Below are 20,648 nucleotides of genomic sequence, written 5' to 3' on the forward strand. Positions count from 1 at the left end.
AAAATTGCCTTATGATTCACTTCAGACATTATGAAGGATGAAACACATGAATGGGGCTGTCATTGGCATGTACCACCGAACAAAAGGATGTGCAGAATTCTTCGCCAACTCTTTCTAAATTAACTGTGATCGGAGGACACATATTCCTCCCATAAATCAAATGCTCAATGTGTGCGTGCGTGCGTGCGTGTGTGTGTATGTGGTTTGGGCCAATGAGTGGTCTGCAGGTATTTTGCAGCTTCATGTCAATGAGGATAATTTTTTCCGTCTTGTTATCAACCCGTGAAAATATTTTAAAAGAAAAAAAAATCCCATTTCCACAGTTTGTGATTTCTTTTTCGGTGGAAAAGCAAGTTATTGTTGTTGTTTCTGTTGGACATGTATGCTCTTTCACTTCGCTGATAAACGGTACATCTTTAACAGGGTTGGGGTTTCACCGCTTTCCACAAAACAGTGTCAGACAAAATTTAATTTTGGGGGGGGGGGGGGTCGGGGGTTCAAATAGTCCCCCTACTTCAGAGAAGGAGCGTAATGAATAAAAAAAATGCATTCACTTGATTTTTGTAGGGTAGGTGCAGCTAAATTACTTAGGTGTTTCTATTTTTAATATACTTTGACTCCATGGTCATTCAACTGGACTGTAAATGCATTATTATTTCATCAATCCATCTACTTCCCGTATGGCTTTTCTGTTCAGGTTCACAGGGAGTATTGAAGTAGTGAAGCCACCGAGCGGTGCAGCTCCAGGGCAGCGTCATACTTTAACTACCAAATATATATTTTTCATACTATTCCCATCCTAATGAGAGTATTTTTTTCCCACGCCATGTGATGCCATCTTTTTCAACAGAGTTGAAAGTTTTTTTTCAGCGTTTTTACCCACACACACGCGCGCGCGCACACACACACACACACTGTATGCAAACCAATGACATTTGGCAGCGTGTGTAAATGCAAGCCATGACACCAATAAGAGAACATGTTTCACACAATGGCTACTGTGCAGCTTCTATAATTGATTTTTTTTTAAACAAGCCCCACAGAGAAACCATTTGCCATATCTGCACCAATTTTGCCATGCACGCAGAACAATAAAAACGTCAGCCTCTATTAAATGGGAAAAGTCCAGTTCGAGCATCGCTGCATGTTTATCTCGAGTGCCTCTGTCCATCATGCCGACGACTGGTGACACGCAGTCGATGACAATCCTTTTCTATTAATCATGACTGACATTTGGAGATGGAGCCTCACTGAGAGGGCCAAAAGGAATAACTTACTGGGAAAATGCAGGTTAAGATGAAGACAAAGGTCTCACACTGCGTTGAAAATGCCTGAATGACTGTCATAATTATAGTTTGCGATCCCAAACAACATGTCAGACGTAGAAAGCGGGAAAATGCTATTTCACCCCCATACCCCTCCCCACTGGATTTACGAATTTATTTTGATCTTATTGGGAACTACAGTGCTCAATCTGCACAAAATAATGCCCCACGCACAGGGTGACAAAATATCATATGTAGGGCAGCTGTGATTTATAATGGCTCCAAGATTAGGACCATTAGAAGGAGGGCTCTCCACAACGACCCCCCCACAACCCCCCCCCCCCCCCACGTGGCAACTCACACATGCATTACAAACAGCAGGTGGCAGCATTGTCACAAGCGTTCTTGTCCACTTGAAGTGTACTTAACCCTTTTTTCATCGCGAATGCAAGTCCAACTACTTCACCACTGGTCAGCAACTACATACAAAATGGCTCTCCGCTCAAACCCGCACTTCAATACTGAGGAGATTTTTTTTTTAAAATACCATTCACCAATATTCCCATCGTTTTAAGTGAGCGGCCACACAGTGTTCTTTAAATTCATTAATTTTTTTAAAAACATGTCTTACAGGCACGTGGATGATTTATTTATGACCTCCATGGGGTTAAGTATTACAAGAACATAAATGATTGAAAAGGTGACATGCAACCTTCTCTCTATGTCCTTTAGTAGAGTGGATACTGTATCCGGATGGATCTCATACTCGGCAATAAATGAGAATCAAACACATTCTTTCCACTGCCCTCTCATCCACCCCTCCTATTAAAGCCAACTGGAGCAAATACAAGAAAAAAAATCACGAGGCATTTGCAAGAAGGCCACTGGGATGACCAAAAGCTCACATTGAAAGGATTTTTTGCACGTGTTTGTCAGCAATGCCCGTGGAGTGGCTGAGCGTCGGCCCACTCATCGTTATTCCTCTCCATGTACGGTCCACACTCAGCACCATTGCTCTTTCATCCTCACCTTTTTACCAGCAATCCTTAGCAACCTAAATAAACACATCCAGCAAGACATTGATTTCTGGCTCAAGGTTCACATTTTGTTGTGCCCTGTGACACCCACTAATCTCACTAATACCACACTGATGCCAAATAGTAAACACTGCGGGGCTGCTTGCCAACTCAGGTGATGTCACTATTAAAAAACCAAAAGCCTCAGTACTTATCTTTGGCCCTTTGTTTTTACAAGTTGGCCATTCGAGTCAAGAAAAATTATTTCCAACATTATTTCCATTGACATGCATGTTTCTCCCAATTTTACATATTTGGGAAACATTTTTTTGTCTTGTCTTATGTATGCAACCCCCCCCCCCCCCAAAAAAAACATTTAAATGTAAGAAACATTTTACAGGTCGTCAATTGCACATAAATTTGCTTAAAGATGAGGATTATTGAGGACCGTGAAATGACACTTTTAAAATGAATTTCACAAACACTGAAAGGGCCCAGCAGGAATGGGGTTTGGGATGACCAAAAGCACTTCGTTTGCTTTGTTTGGCAAATGAGAACATGAGGTTCTTAAGAAAAAACTATTTCCAACCAAATTTATGAGAACAGGGTGAACATTCATTTCGATGATGCTTGCGTTCATTTTCCCTCCCACACATTGTACCTTCTGCAGTAATAGTGCTTGTTTTTATGACTATTTTGTGTCACTCCACTAACCATTTTTTTAAATAAAGATTGCACACTGGAGGTAACCTGAATGTTTTCCTTTCATGTGTACAGCGGCTAAAAGCCTCCCATGGCTGACCCGTGGCGCGGGGAGCACAAAGTCCCCCAAGGAGTGCGATGCATCACACTGAGGCATATTGACAGACACATTCCAGCCAAGTGGTGCCACAGAATGTAATTTATTCAAAGAAGTGCTCCACATTGGACCGGTAACCGATACGTTGAAGGCTCAAGATAAAGTGCATTCCATTTTGAATGGAAGCAATTGTTGGTTGTTTGAGACGGTCACGGATCTTGAACGATGACTATCACAAAGCTGACACGTGGTATTTTTTTTTCTAATTCATAATGTGCATCTCCTACACCCTCCGTATTATCTGTGACATCTGAGTGTTTTCTATGATTAATCCCCGCCATGCACTGCATCGACACCTAACCTTTACAGTGGAGGCACTATGAAATCATTTCATCCCCCCCCCTGTGAGAGAGGTTGTCTCAAGGACTGAGTGTTCCCATGCTCGAAAGCTGTGCCGGGACCTTTTGTGAATGGATTAGTTACTATTAAGCTCCGGGCCTGATAAATTAGGATTTATAAAGATTATTACAAAATACTTATGCCCTCCTAATACTGCTGATTGAATTTGCAAATCATTTTGGAGTTGCTGCTGCAAGATGATATAGAAAATGTACTGTATGCTGAACAGGCAGATTGAAATGCAGGCAGGCAGAAAGGCAGCAAAAGTGCGCTTTGTTTCAAAACACAGAATTATTGACGCCCTTGAAGTGACTGCGCTATCTAGTCCAGCCTTCCACAATCAGCGAGATGAGCCATTTCCCCAGGGAAAACAACCATGACTGCTATCTTTAAAAATTCCCCGCAACCTTTAGGCTTGAAGACAAATGGGTGATGTACCATTTTAATTGCCTACTAACACCCTCCAGTGTAAGAATCTAATTATCTTTGGTCCATCGTATCGGAGAAGCCTATAATTGTTTCAATATTACACATCCAAAGGGGCTGAAACTGTGGAATAGCCAGATAGTGGCTTCTTAAACAAGTTTGCCTCATAGAAAACATTCGTTTGAAAAGGACCGATCTTCATGCTGTATTCATTTGCCCAAAGAGCAACTTGGGAATACAGAGTGCTGACCATGGCTAGTGAATGCTTAACAAGAAAGCGCTTGCCAAATACAAAACTTTTTTTTTTTTGGTATGTAAACGTGCCAATGATGAGTCATCAATAATAGCAGTCAGATTCCAAATACACATCCACATTCACTCAGTGGCCACGGTATCAGGCATACCTGCACAACAGGGCTGTAGTAAAAATGTAGAAATTTTCGTGCAGTTAAGTAATACAATATGAACATTAAAAAGCTCTTAGTATGTTGCCAAATATTGAGCTCTGTTGTCTTGAAATAATGTGATACAAGTAATATCGGGCGACAAAATGTGGATGCTTCACACGTACCTCTGTTATTGTCGTCGTCATCCTTAGCTGTTGGTCGCGTAGACGGTGACATGTTATCTGCAAGGAAATCATGATTTAGTGACCCGGGTAGCAGATTGTCAAATCATCTGAGTGCTCAATAAAAGACGATGCATGCTAACTTGGCTCATCTGTGCATGCTGTTTAGGCTGACCCCAGTACAAGAGGGGAAGGGGAGAGTGAATTGCTTTTACATGCTGTTGTTTTATAACCCTGGCAAAAAAGTGACTCCTGTGGGGCAATATGAGGCTTTGAGAGCGACCCTGAAGTACAGTTGGGAGGGAAAAAACTGACAGCGAACGTGATTTTCCACGTTTGACCATTTTCAAAGCTTTGAATAGGTTCCACATAGTAGTGAGTCAAACTCTGGCTGATCGGGCAAAATGAAACGCTAGCACTTGGCATAGGAGCAAAGGCTCGTCAAAGAAAGGCCCAACTGGACCAGGACAGTGTTGGCAATATGACATGACAGGGAACTGTTTTTTGAAATAGCCGCATGCTGGAAGGGGGTGTGGTGTAACACCTGGTTTGAAACCAACATGAAATAACAGATCAGGTCAGGACAAGTTCCCCTCAACCAAATACAATATGTCCTTGAAGAAGATGTCACCAATCGTTGGCATTGAATCAAAACCTCAAACTGTATATCCACATATGGGCAATTTCTTTTTCGTGAATCTCCCTAAGGTCAGTCCCTAAGAGGGGATGTTATTCTTTACAAAGGTTTTTGGTGAATTATTAAGTGTCAGAAATGGCTTGCTTTCTTTGATGAACATCCAGTGTTCACTTTAAAATCTCTTTATTAAAACACAACAACCAGCCATGAATCACACATAATGCATGGTACATGTAAGTGGACAGATATGGACTACTTTTTATCGTGCTGCAGGGGAAAAGCTTGCACATCCAATGTTAAAAAGAGAGAGTCAATTCCTCTAACACTTCATTTGTATTCATCTATCCCATATGTTAGCGGGCCATTCTTTGGACTCAAGAAGCTGGGACTCCGTTGCGATTTAGAGTTTGAAAAGACAAAATACAGTCTTCAATTTTCTGTTTTTCTTCGGCATGGACCATTTCTCATCTTCTTGCGACACAAAACTGAAAGGAAAATGATTGCGAAAAATCAAACAAAACCAGTCAGCTAACCAACAGACAACAATCAAACCTACTTACCTCGCATATTCATCAACACTCGGCTAAATTTCAGCTTTATCAACTCTGTCTCACTTGTTTATGTAACTAGTCCATGGCGATTTTTGTTGATGCCGTCTTTGTTTAGGACATCAGCATGTGGATAAATGTCAGTAGTTAAGCAGTATCTGGGCACCAGAGGCCACTTGCCAAGATAGCGCGGTGATAAAAAGCACGATGCGCTGGTGGTTGCGTTTGTTCTGCAGCCTAGCACACGCTGCTGGGAGATGTTTTTTTTTTTTTTGCCGCTCACTTTAGGTGGTATGAAGGCATGGCGCCAGTGAGCTGGATGAAGAGACTGACGCTGGGAATTAGCGGCGGACATAAGCTCTTGTAATGCACTGTACCTTAAATGGCATGAAGTATTTTTGACAGTAACGCGTCAAATTGTGATTCAACTTGTCAGCAAATGAATAAACATACATTTCCTCTGCTGCATACAGGGGAAAAAAACTCGCAAATCACTGTCACGAGTCAAAGCTCTGCCACTCACTCGGGTTGTGTGTGCAGTAAAAAAAAAAAAAAAAGTGGGAGCGGTTAAGGTGAAAAGGCAACCATGAAATATTCTGTCACTCACCTCCCTTCAGCTGCTCGTCTGCAACCTCCATGTCGTTGTCTAGGAAAGATGGGAAAAGAAAGCCTGTCAAAGCATGAGGCTGATACAACCAATCTTTCAAATGTGTTTCTTGATTAGAATTACAATCACTTCATATTCCACTGCTGTGCTCTGGACGTCCGTTTAACATTTCATTTAAATGTGACAGGGTGAGAGATGGTCTGCATCTATTCCATTCTTACACGCTTGCTGTGCTCAGTAATAATGCAGAAGATACATTTTGTGAGAGTAAGATTTTGTGAGTCAGAAAGAGCTAAAAAAAAAAAAAGTAGTTATAAAAACATGGTCGTTTTTATAATCTATATTCTATAGAAGTTGGCTCAGCATACATTACACAAAACCTCCTCTTTCCTCGCAGTACAAGGAAAGTAAGCGAGTTGAACAACCGGGTCTTAAAAATATCTTTGATTTTTCTCGGAGTCTGCTCGGAGTGAACAGGAGGTGTTTCTACTCGGACGGGTTTCGCTGGAAAGTGGCAGATGAGAAAACGGCTTTGGATGTTGCTTCCTGGGCAGGTAGAGAGCAACTGCGCTTGCGTCTCATTATCCATCCAAGCACACACAGATTCGACTCAGATCAGCATGCGGCTCGAAGCTTGAAAGCATGACACCGTATGCTGTGGGCGGCCATGAAAAATATACACATGCTCTTAGTACATATGTGTGTAAGGGCGACATGGCTGCCAGAGTATGTCTGTGCCACCATTGCACCTTAGTGAGCAAGAATCCAATGTGATAAAAGGCTTCTGTCATCTGTTCTGAGCGCATCGGTGCTCCCAGCGGAGTCAGTGACAGCCTTTTTTTCCAATTGTATAACACAGAATAAAAGGCTACAGTGCATTCATCTTAGCCTGCTTTGGGAAACATGGAGTGTCTCAGCCGCTGTCACATGCTATCACATGATTACCACTCATCAAAACTGTTTCCTTCTTTGTTCCCTTCCTTCACAATATTTCCTCGCTCGCTCACTCACTCAGTTGCTCACCGACAGACGCATTCTCCCACCGTACAATTTAATCGAGAAAATATTCCTACCTCCATCCTGCACCCAACCGTCCTTCCCGTAACTCCCCCTTCTCATTGCTGTTCTTCCTTGGTCTGACTCACTTTATTACATTAATTGTTCCTAAACAGTCCTGATAAGATCTCTTCACTGATTCAGTATCTCCCTTTTTTTCCTCCATTTTCAGTTTAGATTTTTTTCTGGTTGCCTTCTTTACAATTTACCGCACCTTCCCACTTGACAATTGTCCACACTTCCTCCCTTTATTTCGTTCTTCTCTGATTTCTTCAAAGTCATTCTCTCACTTTGTCTCATGAATTTAATTTCTTACGATTTGATTCTTCTTATGATATGAAAGGCACATAAATATGAAAGCCTGCATGCAGGATCTACTGTCAAATGAGCTGCAAACCTATAACTTAAATGTTGTAGAATATCTTCAATATGCTGCAGAAATACCAACATTAGAAACACATGTATGTAAGCCGGCGAATACACACAAAGGGCTTAATTTGCTGAAGGTTTATGTATGCAAAAAATCGGCACAAAAACATATACTGTAACTTATCACCTAACGGGGTACAACTATTAACGCATCGGCAAAACACGAATTATTGCACGATTCATTTTGCACATTGTGGTAGGAGATTATGCAAATAACTGAATTTAGGATGCCAAAAATGATTTGTCAGACCAAAGACAAATCGCCGTGGCCGATGTTGCATTTTTAAATTGTTGAGTGTGAAAGGCAAAGTCAAACCAGCTTGTGGTATCTTAGCACAGGTGAAATGAAAGAATGTGATCCAACATCAGTCACCCTTTCTGAACCTGACAAATAGGACAGGACAGTATGTAATGTACTGGCATCATGCTAAATCGCTGGCGGAATTGTTGTGTGCCTTTGAGCCTCTGGGATTCGGCAGCCCCCCCACGCAATGATAAACCACAATTGAGTGAATCTAAATATCCATCCATCCGTTTTCTGTTCCGCTTAATCCTCACAAGGGTCGCGGGGGGTGCTGGAGCCTATCCCAGCCGTCTTCAGGCAGTAGGCGGGGGACACCCTGAACCAGTTGCCAGCCAATTGCAGGGCACACAGAAATGAACAACCATCCACTCTCACACTCACACCTGGGGACAATTTAGAGTGTTCAATCAGCCTGCCATGCATGTTTTTGGAATGTGGGAGGAAACCGGAGTGCCCGGAGAAAACCCACGCAGACTTCGGGAGAACATGCAAACTCCACACAGGGAGGTCGGAGCTGGAATTGAACCCGGTACCTCTGCACTGTGAGATCGACGTGCTAACCACTGGACCACCGGGCCGCCCTGAATCTAAGTATTTAGCAATGAATTCTTCCCCTGCACGGTTTATTTGCTTGTGTTTATCTTAAGTGGCACGGTATGTGTTCAAAACCTGTCCCAGTAGACACTACTAACACAGGAGACGCTCAATCATATAGTTTGTATTTCTATAAAACACGGGACAAATATCAACTAGCATGCTTGGAAACAGGAAAAATATCTGTTTGAGAGAGATTTGAGATTTGAATGAAGCCGCAGAATCTTCAAAGTTTTGTACTTCAAATCCTCCGCTCGCTCGTTTAACCGTGAGCTGCATTTTGAAGCCGGATACTGTTACAATTATGAATAGGTGAACGTGCAATAAGCGCACACACACACACACACACACACACACACACACACACACACACACACACACACACACACACACACACACACACACACACACACACACACACACACACACACACACACACACACACACACACACACACACACACACACACAGCATTCAATGCCAAGTGCACTGCAAAAGTGAAAAACAGCAGTCCATATGTAAGGGCGTCTCATCCGTGCAAAGTGCAATGTCCCACGCTGTGTAGTTCCTCATGTATTCTCACATTCTACGTGTCAGGGATGTATGCCTCAACATGTTCACAGATGTGCTTCAAGCGGATGCTTATATCTGTCAAACGTGACTGGGAAGGTGTGAGCCAATGCGCTTTGTGGCGATCACATCACTAACACACTGTGGTCATCTCATTTCCTGGCCCCGAGGGAAGGACCTGTGAAACCAACACAGACTTCATTTTCACCCCTCACGGGGCTGCTGTGGGCCCCCATATCCTCTGTCAACATACGTGTGTGTTAGACAAGTGTGTGTGTGCGCACACAGGGCAGCTTTGCTATTTCCAAGCAGTTGGGGGCGGAGGGCGGGGCACTTCTGTCACACATATGTGGTTGTGGGGGTATAGAATGGGGAGTATAGAGTGTATTAACAGCCATGTAAACAATTGTCAATCCCAAAGTCAGTGAAACAGTTGGCGAGAACACAACAGCCCCCACGGATCTGAGGGCTGCTTTCATTTTGTCAGCACCGAAGCTCACCCAGGATAGGAAATGATGGAAAGCAGCTTGTGGGCAGCCACCCTGATCATATTAGTCGAGAAGTGGAACCAGAATCAATTTCAACGTGGTTTCACTGTCTAAAACCACAGCTGCTTCACCGCTTGCAAATTATATGCGCCATGGCAAGCATGGCGTCGATCAAAAATTACCCAGAATGTTATTCTGTATTAATTGATTGAAGCATTCATATTTTTACAAAGCTGCCCTGTTTGATGGGAAATTTTTGTTTGGATAGACAAAAAAGTTACACGTTTTGTGCATAATTTGTTGGAATTCATCTTGGGGTTTAAAAAAAAAAAGATTTCCACACAGGCTTATTTCTTGGTATCTTTCAATTAAAAAAGGAAAAACTCACATTGGTCACCCAAATAACGCAAAGCTAACAAAAGTAGTAATAATGAACAAAAATATTACTCATAATTAACTAATAATTAATGAAAATCAGGCATTGCTTTTTGGGGCCCAATTGATTTATTTAAAAACAATAATAATGAGAGTGGCCTGATCATCTTAACTTCATATTTCTGGCACAACCGTTTGAGGCAATTACCCGATGATCACACTCTATGATCATGTAACCCCATGAGAGTAGCGTCTTGTGCACCTGTCGGCAGGTATTTTGGCCGACCTTACATGGGCAAACTGCTACAGCTGTCGCACGTTTGAAGGATTCTTTCTCCAAATGTTATATATCAGCTCCTTCCTCACTTGTTCAGTAGGATTTAGATCAAGGCTCTTCAGTGCAGTCCATTGTCTTGTTCTAAGTCATTTTCGGGTGTTTTTAGCCATCTTCTTTGTGTCTTTCTTCTGTTGTGCCTGCGGCTGTGACCAAGCGTCCTGCTACCAGACATCACAGTTCATTCCTAGATGCCTTGACATTTCATTGTAACAGGCAGATTCAAGACACCCTGCAGGCCCGTGTCCATTGTGGGCTAATCTTTCTTGAAAGAATATGTACCAACAATTGAATGCCACTTAAATAATTCAGTGAATTTGGCAGATAGTTGTGCTTGTTCTCAAATGTTTTATTAAAAAAAAGAAAGGATCTTGTATGGAGAAAATGCATTGTACCGCACCTGACTTTTTATCGTATGATTGCTTGACTGCAGGCGTCTGTAAGATTTTCATGCTAAATTCTTGTGATAGACAGGAACCCCACCCGCTATGTCAGCCATCAAGAAATGCATGATGCAACATGATAGATCTTGTGGAGGCCCTCCTAAGTGATAAAGAAGAGGAAAGGGAAGGACGAGTGGCTTCAAGACAAGGAGAGGTCTAAGTGAGAGTAAGTGAGGACCAGAGAAGAAGATAATAGGCAGTGCCCATGTGATGTGACACATCAAACGCTCCAACGATGTCAGGGGACCCAACGATGTCTCAGGTGTCCGTGTGATGCATCGAATGCAGCGACAAAAGACATCTGATTGCCTGTCTCCAACCGTGAGGCTAATGAAATGTTCTGAAGCACACCTGCTGCAAATCTTCGCAGGCTAAATGTCTTCTTACATGTTGCAAGCCTACCAATCAGCATACCTTTGTTTGTTTGTGTCAAACCTATCAGCTCTGCGACAGTCTTTATAATCGCAGTGTCAAGTCCGTAGTCAAAGTAGAAATTGTGTTATCTTCGTTATTTTCTCCATACTTCTTCAAAGAGGAACACGAGCACAGAGCGGAGTTCAAATGCTGTCATATGGAAGAGCACCTGGGCCACGTGGGTACGTTTGAGTGCAGATAAATTCTTCTATTACACTGCCATGCCAGAATAAAAGTTTTGGGAGGTTTTCCTTTGACAATAATTGCGTATAAAGTATAATGCCACCTAAACCTATGCAGTGTTTTTTTTCTTCTTCTTTTTTAATCTCACGCGTGAAAGTAAGTAGTGATCTTAGAGTTGTGGGATTCCGACCAACAGCAACTACACATAACATGACAATACCACCACTGAATCTTAAATGTTTTCTTTGCGACAAGAACAGATATACTGTTTTGTTTCTCCTCCACTACCGCTTATGGCGAGATGTAGGGCAGTTATCCAGTGACAGCTCTTGTAAGTGGTTGGAGCGATAACTGGAGAACAACGACTCCAGATTCTCATCTCAGAGCACTAATATGATGAGACGGGGACTGGGTACACGAGGGCAGGCCATATAATTAAGGTCTCTGCCCAGAATGTAATCTTCCAGGAAGGCGAGCGGGACAGATGATGGACGCACATAGGGAGCAAACACTCTCCATCTGGGAGAAGCGAGACGTAGGCTTGAGAGCCGCTATTCCGTTGGGGTGGTGGGCGGAAGGGGTGGGGGTAGAGGGTTTGAAAAAGTAAGGTAAATGGGAGGTAATGCAAGGCTGGCAAAGCCAGACAGCCTCGGCTGAGTGGCTCCCAAGCTATTCAACTCAATCCTCTATGGAGCCCCCCATCAGAACTTGTTACGCCTTCTGCCCTCGCCAAGAAGTAATGCAGCTACCAAGGATGGGGGGTGTAAGAGAGAGCCGTAAAATAGAATGGAACAGATGTTTATCTCACACCAAGAATAGACGAGCACTAATCAAGGATTATATGAGGCTGTTATGCATTACTCAATTTGCTCATGCCAAATAAATTTGCAACTGAAGCTCTTGAAGTCATTTATAAATCCCAATTCCAAGGAAGGTGTACCGGTAACACTTTGTACAAATTAAAGAAAAAAAACCTGAATCTTATTTCAGCAACGGCAAACCAGAATGAAGAGTTACATCATGCAACAATATGGAAAGAATTCCACTTTCAACGCTTCAACAATTGAGTGTTGTTCAAATTAAAGGTGTTGCAATGCAGTGATAATCATTATAAACCATATTTGCAAAACAAAGTTCAGCAATTTGTTTGTCGTGTATTCAATTTGACACGTGGAAAAGGATTTCCAAATTGCATTGTTTTATTTTAAGTTACATAGAATGGCCCAACTTCGTTGGAGTATGGGATTGTAAAGGTTACAAACTACATTAAACTCATACTGGAATATCCACATTAATTTAGCAAGTATTTACATTTACTCTTACTGTCATATACACTTGTTTTACCAAACTGTCAGAATAATTTATCGGTGTTAATCTTGGTGTGGTGTCATAAAAAAAAAAATCACATACTGGATGATAGCGTCAAAGCCTATAAAACTCACAATATGATGCATCAATGCATTTGCAAATTAAGATAACATTATTAATAACTTGTATTCAATAAATGTCAACTGGAAAGCCTGCATCACAATATTCACAATTTTCAGTTTACTTTATATTTGGACAATGATTTGTGTGATGGATGCATAATTTTGCAGAAATAGAATCTGTTGCACCATTCTGAAACATCAAGATAACTTCTGATAAAATTTTGTACATGCAAAGTTTTTTTTTCTTCGAAATAGCTAACATTTCATCATATAATCATCTACCATTTCTTGGAATCATTTGTGTGCAGATAGAAAGAAAAAAACACATTTTACAACTAAAAATTCACTTTGACACATTGGGTCAGGGTATGAATTATCACAACTGTTTGTGTGCAGCAAGGAGTAAAGACATGTACGACACATACCTTCAAAAATAATGGACATTTTCTTCTTGTAGATGTTAAAGTCAGTTTCTAGGAAGACACAGAAAATGACCCGCGTGATCTGCACAGAAAAGAAAAAAAGTGAAGAAAAACAATTAGCTCAAAAGTAAACTCAGCACATTCAATAACAGAGTAACCAAGCGAAACATTTTGGATATTAAAAGTTGGTGCATTAGCGAGACACAATCAGCTTTGTTCGGGAGCCTGATTAAGTACCGTCCCTATTGAGACCACCTGAATTAGCCATTTGAGAGCGCTTTTAGCAAATAGTGGAGCACATAACCGCAATTACTTTCACCAAAAGGGTGCACGTTACAGCAGAGCAATATCCTTCAACACCACAAAAGGAACAAGCAATCGAGAATGCTTTCACTGCGCATGCAATTTACAAAATTAAAATGGCAAATACATGTTTTTACTTCACGTGTGGGAGCAATAGAGCCATGATTACATTGGTATCTTTAAAAAAAAGTAAGCCAGTTTGAACACTGAAAACAAAGTGACATTTTGTTCAACTTGACCCTTTGGCTGTGCTATGAATGGTCGAATAAAATAAAAATGTACGGACACAGACTTGACAATAGATGAGAGCCATAACGTGGTGTGTGAAAATTGTATGTGCCAGCAATTGCGAAAGCACGGTACCAGGGCTGAATGGTTAATTGCATTTGCAATCTAATTGTGATTTGCTAATCGCAAAGGCTGCAATTTGACTGGTCATGGAGAGCAGAGTGGAGGGCGTGAAGGGCAGTGGATGGTTTTAGAGCAGGCAGAGACGGCAACGCTGCAATTAAAGCCTGCTGCGATGGTGCGCATCATTTCCCATGAGTCTTCGGTCTCACGAGACCTTCAGGCAAGTATATAACATGCCTTGTGAGGTTATTAAAAAACAACAACAAAAAAACCAAAAACATCTGTGTGATTTATTTTGTTTTGCTTTGGCTGTCGCATGTTGGGGTGTTGTGGCATTGTGGGTAATAAATAAATAGGAAATGTCTGTGCTGACAAACCTGCCATTTGTGAGCCACCAGGACTGTCTGATGTGTGCTCAAATAAAGTAAAAAAGGTTGACTTCAACTTGCGTGTCTCTTGATAAGTGAGCACGCACAGTGACATTTTACATCATGACAACGAAGAGAGGCATAACGGATGCCATTATGGTTATCTGGCTGCGCTGCTTTGGAGGGTGAAATGCATCTCACCATCTTTCGTCTCATTCTGGACTGAACACAAGGATCAAATTCAAAGAGACCACCTTCTGGTTTTCATACAGGCACAGATCTATAAATAGTTCCACCACCGGGGCTTTGTAGTAAATGTTAGGGGTTACTTCAGGATGGGGGCATTTTATTTTTGCTCGATCTCCAGAGGATGACTGTTTGGAAAATGTTGTCTCACTCTCAACCGTCAATTAGGGAAAGAAATCGTTTGGAGTTGTGTGCATGTTGACAACCGATGTGTGAAAAGTAATACTATGCCAGGCGAACGTGTGTGACAATGTCCTGTGCGCTATGCTGCAGCTCCCCAGGAATTCCATTAGTCTTTTATAGAGCTCCATCCTGAAAGCGATTGCCCACTGTCAAACCATTCATAAAGGCGGGCCTTATAGTGAAACTCAAAGAAAGGCTGGTTATGAGACTACGCTTACCGCGTATAACAAGATGTTCTGTTACTTAACCTGTTCATTTAGTTCATTTTAGTCGGGCTGGGCGCATCGGCGCAGATGGGAAAATGAGCTCGAGGATGACAAAAGACACCAGAGGGGCCAAACTGTTGCATTACACATGAAACCACTGCCGGGTTCATATTTAACCGTGCAGAAATTTCAGTGTGTGTAGCACATATTATTGTTTCCAATCGAGCATTTAAGCGAGGAGTCCAAGACGACATTGAATGCAAGCCTTTTTTTTTGTTACAGGTTTTGCTCGTGAGTATGTAAAGTTGGCCAACAAATGCATGACATCTCCCTGTCACGGAGGCTTGAATTTTAAAACGCCCCTGAAGACGCACCGTTCCGAATCTCTGCAAAATCATTGTTGCATCACCTATTCCAAAAGACAAGCCTGTCTGATTTATGTAGAATGATTCGGATTTATTTTACTGAACTATACACTTGACGACGTTGGCTGTAAAGTTAATACAAGTTTTAGGATAGTAGCAAGTTTGACTCCAAATGGATTACTTCTATATCCCTCATTGTGAATTGAAATCCAAACAATCCAAACCAGTCAGAAGCCGGGTATACACGGAGCCATGTAGTCCGATTGGAATGTATCGGAACGAACAAATGGATAAAAAGGCTCCATATAAACACGTCAAATGGAATAAAAAGGTCGAGTCTAAACAGAATTTCATTCGGATTTACAGGGATGGTATATTTCTTGGGCAGCAAGTTGGCTTCACAGTGCCGAGGTGCAGGGTCAAATTCCGGCCCCAGCCTTCCTGTGTGGAGTTTGCATGTTGTCCCCATGCCTGCGGGGGCTTTCTCTGGGTACTCCGGTTTCCTCCCGCATTCCAAAAAAATGCGTGGCATGTTAATGGAACGCTCGAATTTGTCTCGCAGTGTGAGTGTGTGCATGGATGGTTCTTTCTCTCTGTGTGCCCTGCGATTGGCTGGCACCCAGTTCAGGGTGTATTCGGCCTACTGCCCAAAGACAGGTGGGATCGGCTCCAGCACCCCCAGCGACCCTTGTGAGGATAAAGCGGATCAGAAAATGGATGGATGATGTATTCTTTTTTTCACTGGAAACAGTTAAATGAGAATAGCAAAATTGCGAATTCTCGGTCTTGACGTAAATGCGTAGTGACCTTGTAAGATAACACTTACTAGTATCTTACTAGAGCTCTTCTGCGATGTGAGAACTTGTTTTGAAGTACTTGGAACTCGTTTTTCTCAAGATGTTGCTTTGATAAAAGTCTTAAAACTCTCACTACTGTGCTAAAAAAAGCAATAACTCCACCTTGGAACTAGGCAAGTGAGCCACTCTTCACAACAGTCAAGGTTGAAAAAGTTAATGGAAGACTAATTAGAAAGCTGGGTTCCCTGCATGCCACTGTGCCTTGTCATTATTCATCCATGATTGGAGCGTCTTTGCCAAAGGGTGAGCGCAACATGATGGCAAAGATGGTCAGCTTGACAAAACAGTAGAAGGTTTGTACTTCATCGGTGTCTCCTCAAGACAAAATTACCGGTAAGTAGATTGCAAACTTTGATGCAGCCCACTGATGTTTACAATACTGCATCACAGCCATCAGTATATTTATGTACGGTACATGTTTGTTTTCAAATCTTTCAATGGCCTCGCTCCACCTTACCTCTGTGAGCTCCTACGCCCCTGCACATCAGCCCGCCTCAGGTCTGCGGACTGGACATTATTAGAAGTACCAAGAACTAAGCGGAGGCTCAGAGGGGATCGAGCCTTTTCCATTGTTGGTCCCTCTCTTTTGAATGACCTCCCACTGAACATTCGGCAAGCCCCCTCGCTGCCCATCTTTAAAACTCGTCTCAAAACTCATTTGGATTCTTTGGCATTTGACTCGGCATGACTCAGACTTGATCCTAGTTTTATTGTTTTGTGCTTTCCACTGTCTTGGGTCTTAATTTCTTGTTCTATTGTTGTATATATGACATTTGCTCCATGTGCAGCAAGCACTTGGTATACAAGCGATGGCTGTTTTAAAGTGCTCTATAAATACAGTTGAGTTGAGACATATTGCCGGTTGTCTCCCACATTCTAAAAACCTGCACGGGGGTTGAGTGAATACTCTAAATTGTCCTGGATGGATAGATAGATAAATTTTGTGAAATACCAATGCTGATGAGGAAACTTGGGGCATGAACCACACTGGGTGGCAGCCTAACACATTTCTTAAGCATGGAATATATTAGGAAATAATTACCAAAGGGACAAGAATGATTTGTTGCTGTGCTCAGTACATGAGTCGTTATTTAAAGCTGTTTTAATGTATGCAAATCAATCACACACACGACTCGATTGTATTCACGTCTTCATTTTCTCAAGAAGAGGGAACAGATTGGCCTTAGCTACTCCAGTTGCTGTTTGAACTCAAGATATCTTTGATTGCTGCATGTCATCATTCAAGCGTTATCTGCTGAACATGGAAAAAAATACATACTGTACAGTATATATATATATATATACACAAATGGTTGCATACATAAGTATTTTTGCTTTTGGTCAAGGTTGTGGTGAGCAAGCATCATCATGCAATGGGTGAAGGCGCAACCTGGGCAGGTCACCAACACTTGACACTCACTGAACATTATGTAACCTTTGGAATGTGTTAACACGTACGCGCGCGTGCACACACACACTCACAAACATATGCTCACTGTTACAAGAGCTGTATCACATAAATATGCCTTTACAAAGATAACTGGAAAGGCACTCGGTGGAGCAGCAAACTCTGTCAAGACCAAACAAAGCAACCAAAAGAGATGGTACTACACATCTTTTTTTTTCTTTTTTAATAGCATCTCCAGCTTGTCGTGGTGGGTTACATTCCCGTTTAGTCCTGATAGCATTGGGGCATAACGGCACAACATGAATATAAAGATCCGTGGCCACCTTTACCAGGACCAAAATTGTGTGTTCTCTTCCTTAATCATAGACACCCTTGCTCTAAGTATAATGGAATCATGATAGTCTTCTGAGAAATATCGTGCTAACTGGATTTACACAACAGCAGCTGTAGACAAACTGTTCGATACAGCTCTTGGATAAGAGCTGATTAGGTTGCGCAAGTGCACCTAGTGTTGTGACCAACGAGTGTAAATTACATCTTGTACGGTTTAGTCATATCACACTTCGCTTTCCGTACACGACAAGCATCGTTTATGTTCATACATGGATAGCTTGTGTCATTGTTCCAGTGACTAAAATATGCCAGCAAATTATTCCGCAGCCAGAAATATCTCCTCATGAAAGACCGCAACATCAAAGACATCATCAGTAGGACTTTGCCTCCTTTGTTGTCTCCAATGTAGGTTTGGATAGAGGCTTCACTTTGAGGCAGGCGGACCACATCCAGGCCTTATTGCTGATGTAATTACACACACCTGCGCCTCTTGGTTCACCGAGCGTGTGGCTAGCCAAAGAAAAGCGGGTGGAAAAATCAAAATCTGCGCAAGGCATATTCGAATCAGAATAGTATACACAAATGAGCATTTTCCTTGCAGTGTAAACGAAGATAACTGCATTTTGGGTAAGTCCCAGGTCTGCCCGGGGTCGTGCTGGTCTCTGTGGCAGCATCCTCTGAGATGCTGGCTTGTGGAAACTCTCGGTGTGGATGGCAGCCATTCAATACATGACATGCAAAGACATCCAAAATGTACTTAAACAGCAGCGACAACACAGATGTTAGCAGTAGTTGACCTTCATCTCCTCCCATCAGGGGTCGCCACAGCAAGTTTAATGATTAATTTGTTTGGCACTGTTTTGTTTTGTTTTGTTTTTCCCACCGGATACCCTTCCTGACTCAACCTTCACTTACCGGGCTTGGGAGGGCACTCGAAAGATGGTTGTTTCGACACTGGCCGAGAGACAAAAGCTAAGTCGGCTGCATAATAGGTAGCATAGTGTAATGATATACTAGCTGTGCAGCAATAACACAAAAGTAAAATAAAACAATACATTTCATAGAATAATAGAATTGCGATTAGAAGCGGATTACACAAGGGATGGATGTATAATAATACAAAGGTTTAAACATTACAAACAGTTTTTATTGGCCTGAAGTGACTCTTCCCCCATTGGTTTAAAGGACAGTAGACTTGGCATAACTCTACTGGTTGCAGTCCGAATTTTTTAATTATTCTTATTATTTTTTGGGCGGAATGCCTGTAGCACAATTACAGGTCATATTTCATCCAAAATGTGCTTGACATCATTAAAATGACAACATCCAAAAGTATTTAAAAACAAAGGAGTTCAAGTCATGCAAAAGCATAGTACAGAAATAAAAAGTAGATGAGTAGTAACCGCACCAGTAAAATTACAAAAAGAATTTAGTGTACAAAAGCAAATTTGGGGAACAATTACACCATATTTAATACTCTGTGCTTCTTCTAGAGTTTAACTTCACAGCAGGCGATTTAATATTTGGCGAGACACCCGTGTATATTCATCACAGATTGCCGTATTTTGATGATGTCGGGATCACGCTGAAAGGGTAGAGCCCATCTGTCAGTTTATGGCATGATAACATTGGCAAATAAAGTATAAGATCTATATCAGACTTAACATTTGGAAAAGGCTTGATTTCGATCGTGACACTTTTTTTTTTCCTGAATCGTGTCAGTTGAATGCATTGTAAAATCCATCCCGTGACTCCTTCCTAACACGAATGTTCTGCTGCAGGTCAACGTGACATCCCATGTTAAGATTAGGCGGCATCGGCCACTCGGGGAAAAGCTGTGAGAAGCTTCTCACTTTGACTTTGATTGACCCCGGGCAGAAGCTCCACCTGCAGCAAGCTGGAGCATTATCATTTCAAAGGAGGCCACAGAAAAGGTTGTCCCTTTGAACAAAACGCCTCCATTCATACATCAAAGCAGACGCCTGACATTGGACTCAAAGAAATGATGCTGACTACCAAAGCCGCACAAGAAAGTGCTGGACTTAAGAAGCCGAACTCCCCAAGCCGATCAATGTTAGATACTGAATAAATCACGGCAAGGGCAGTGAAACGGCCGGTGCTGTCACTTAAATGTTGCCGAAAAGACGACGAGAGTTTTGTAAATGCTTATGTACAACATTATGCATGAGTGCTCAGCACAGTGTGACTAAATAGATGTGATAACATTCTGCTAAGCCGCCTGCTTATTTCATCAGTGTAAAACATCACAAAATGGCTCCTAAAGCTGCATGTAGAACAGAATATCAAACATTTGGACCGAAAAATGCTGTCTACCGGTATTCGGACCCCCCCCACATCCGATAATATACCAGCAATTTGTATGTTAATTCAAAAAATCTGTTATTTTTCCACACATCTGAGCTCAGTTGGAGTGCAGCACGTATGAGGCTTCAAACGTTTTATTGCTCATTTTCAGAGATGATTTGATCAAATTGAGAGCTGAAAGAGCTTCTGCCAACTCCATTCCAAGTTCAGAAATACTGAAACAAATCAAGCCGGAAACTACACGTTTCATATTCTTTTATGCTCTAATATAAATTGTGAATGCTTTTATAAAACATACATCATGTTTCTGAAAGTGGAGGCTGGGCTTTATGGATTTTAGATGCGCGTCAGTAAGAGTTGACTCAATGCCAACACAGGAAATATTTAATTAGCGAG

General features: G+C 41.9%; 1 protein-coding gene across 4 annotated transcripts in view; it reads right to left on the reverse strand.

Moving 5' to 3' along the window:
* Positions 1-20,648, reverse strand: part of macrod2 (mono-ADP ribosylhydrolase 2) — a 372,441-nt gene that overhangs the window by 22,506 nt on the left and 329,287 nt on the right. For all 4 annotated transcript variants that reach the window (XM_086122657.1, XM_086122655.1, XM_086122656.1 and 1 more), the window contains exons 9-11: positions 13,311-13,389; positions 6,266-6,304; positions 4,477-4,533 (exon numbers count right to left, since the gene is read on the reverse strand). In XM_086122657.1, the coding sequence (XP_085978783.1) occupies positions 4,477-4,533; positions 6,266-6,304; positions 13,311-13,389 (175 nt within the window). The remainder of the gene's footprint in view (positions 1-4,476; positions 4,534-6,265; positions 6,305-13,310; positions 13,390-20,648) is intronic.

This window comes from Hippocampus guttulatus, chromosome 10 (assembly GCF_054856545.1).
Source record: "Hippocampus guttulatus isolate MCC_2025c chromosome 10, RoL_Hgut_1.0, whole genome shotgun sequence".
NCBI lineage: Eukaryota > Metazoa > Chordata > Actinopteri > Syngnathiformes > Syngnathidae > Hippocampus > Hippocampus guttulatus.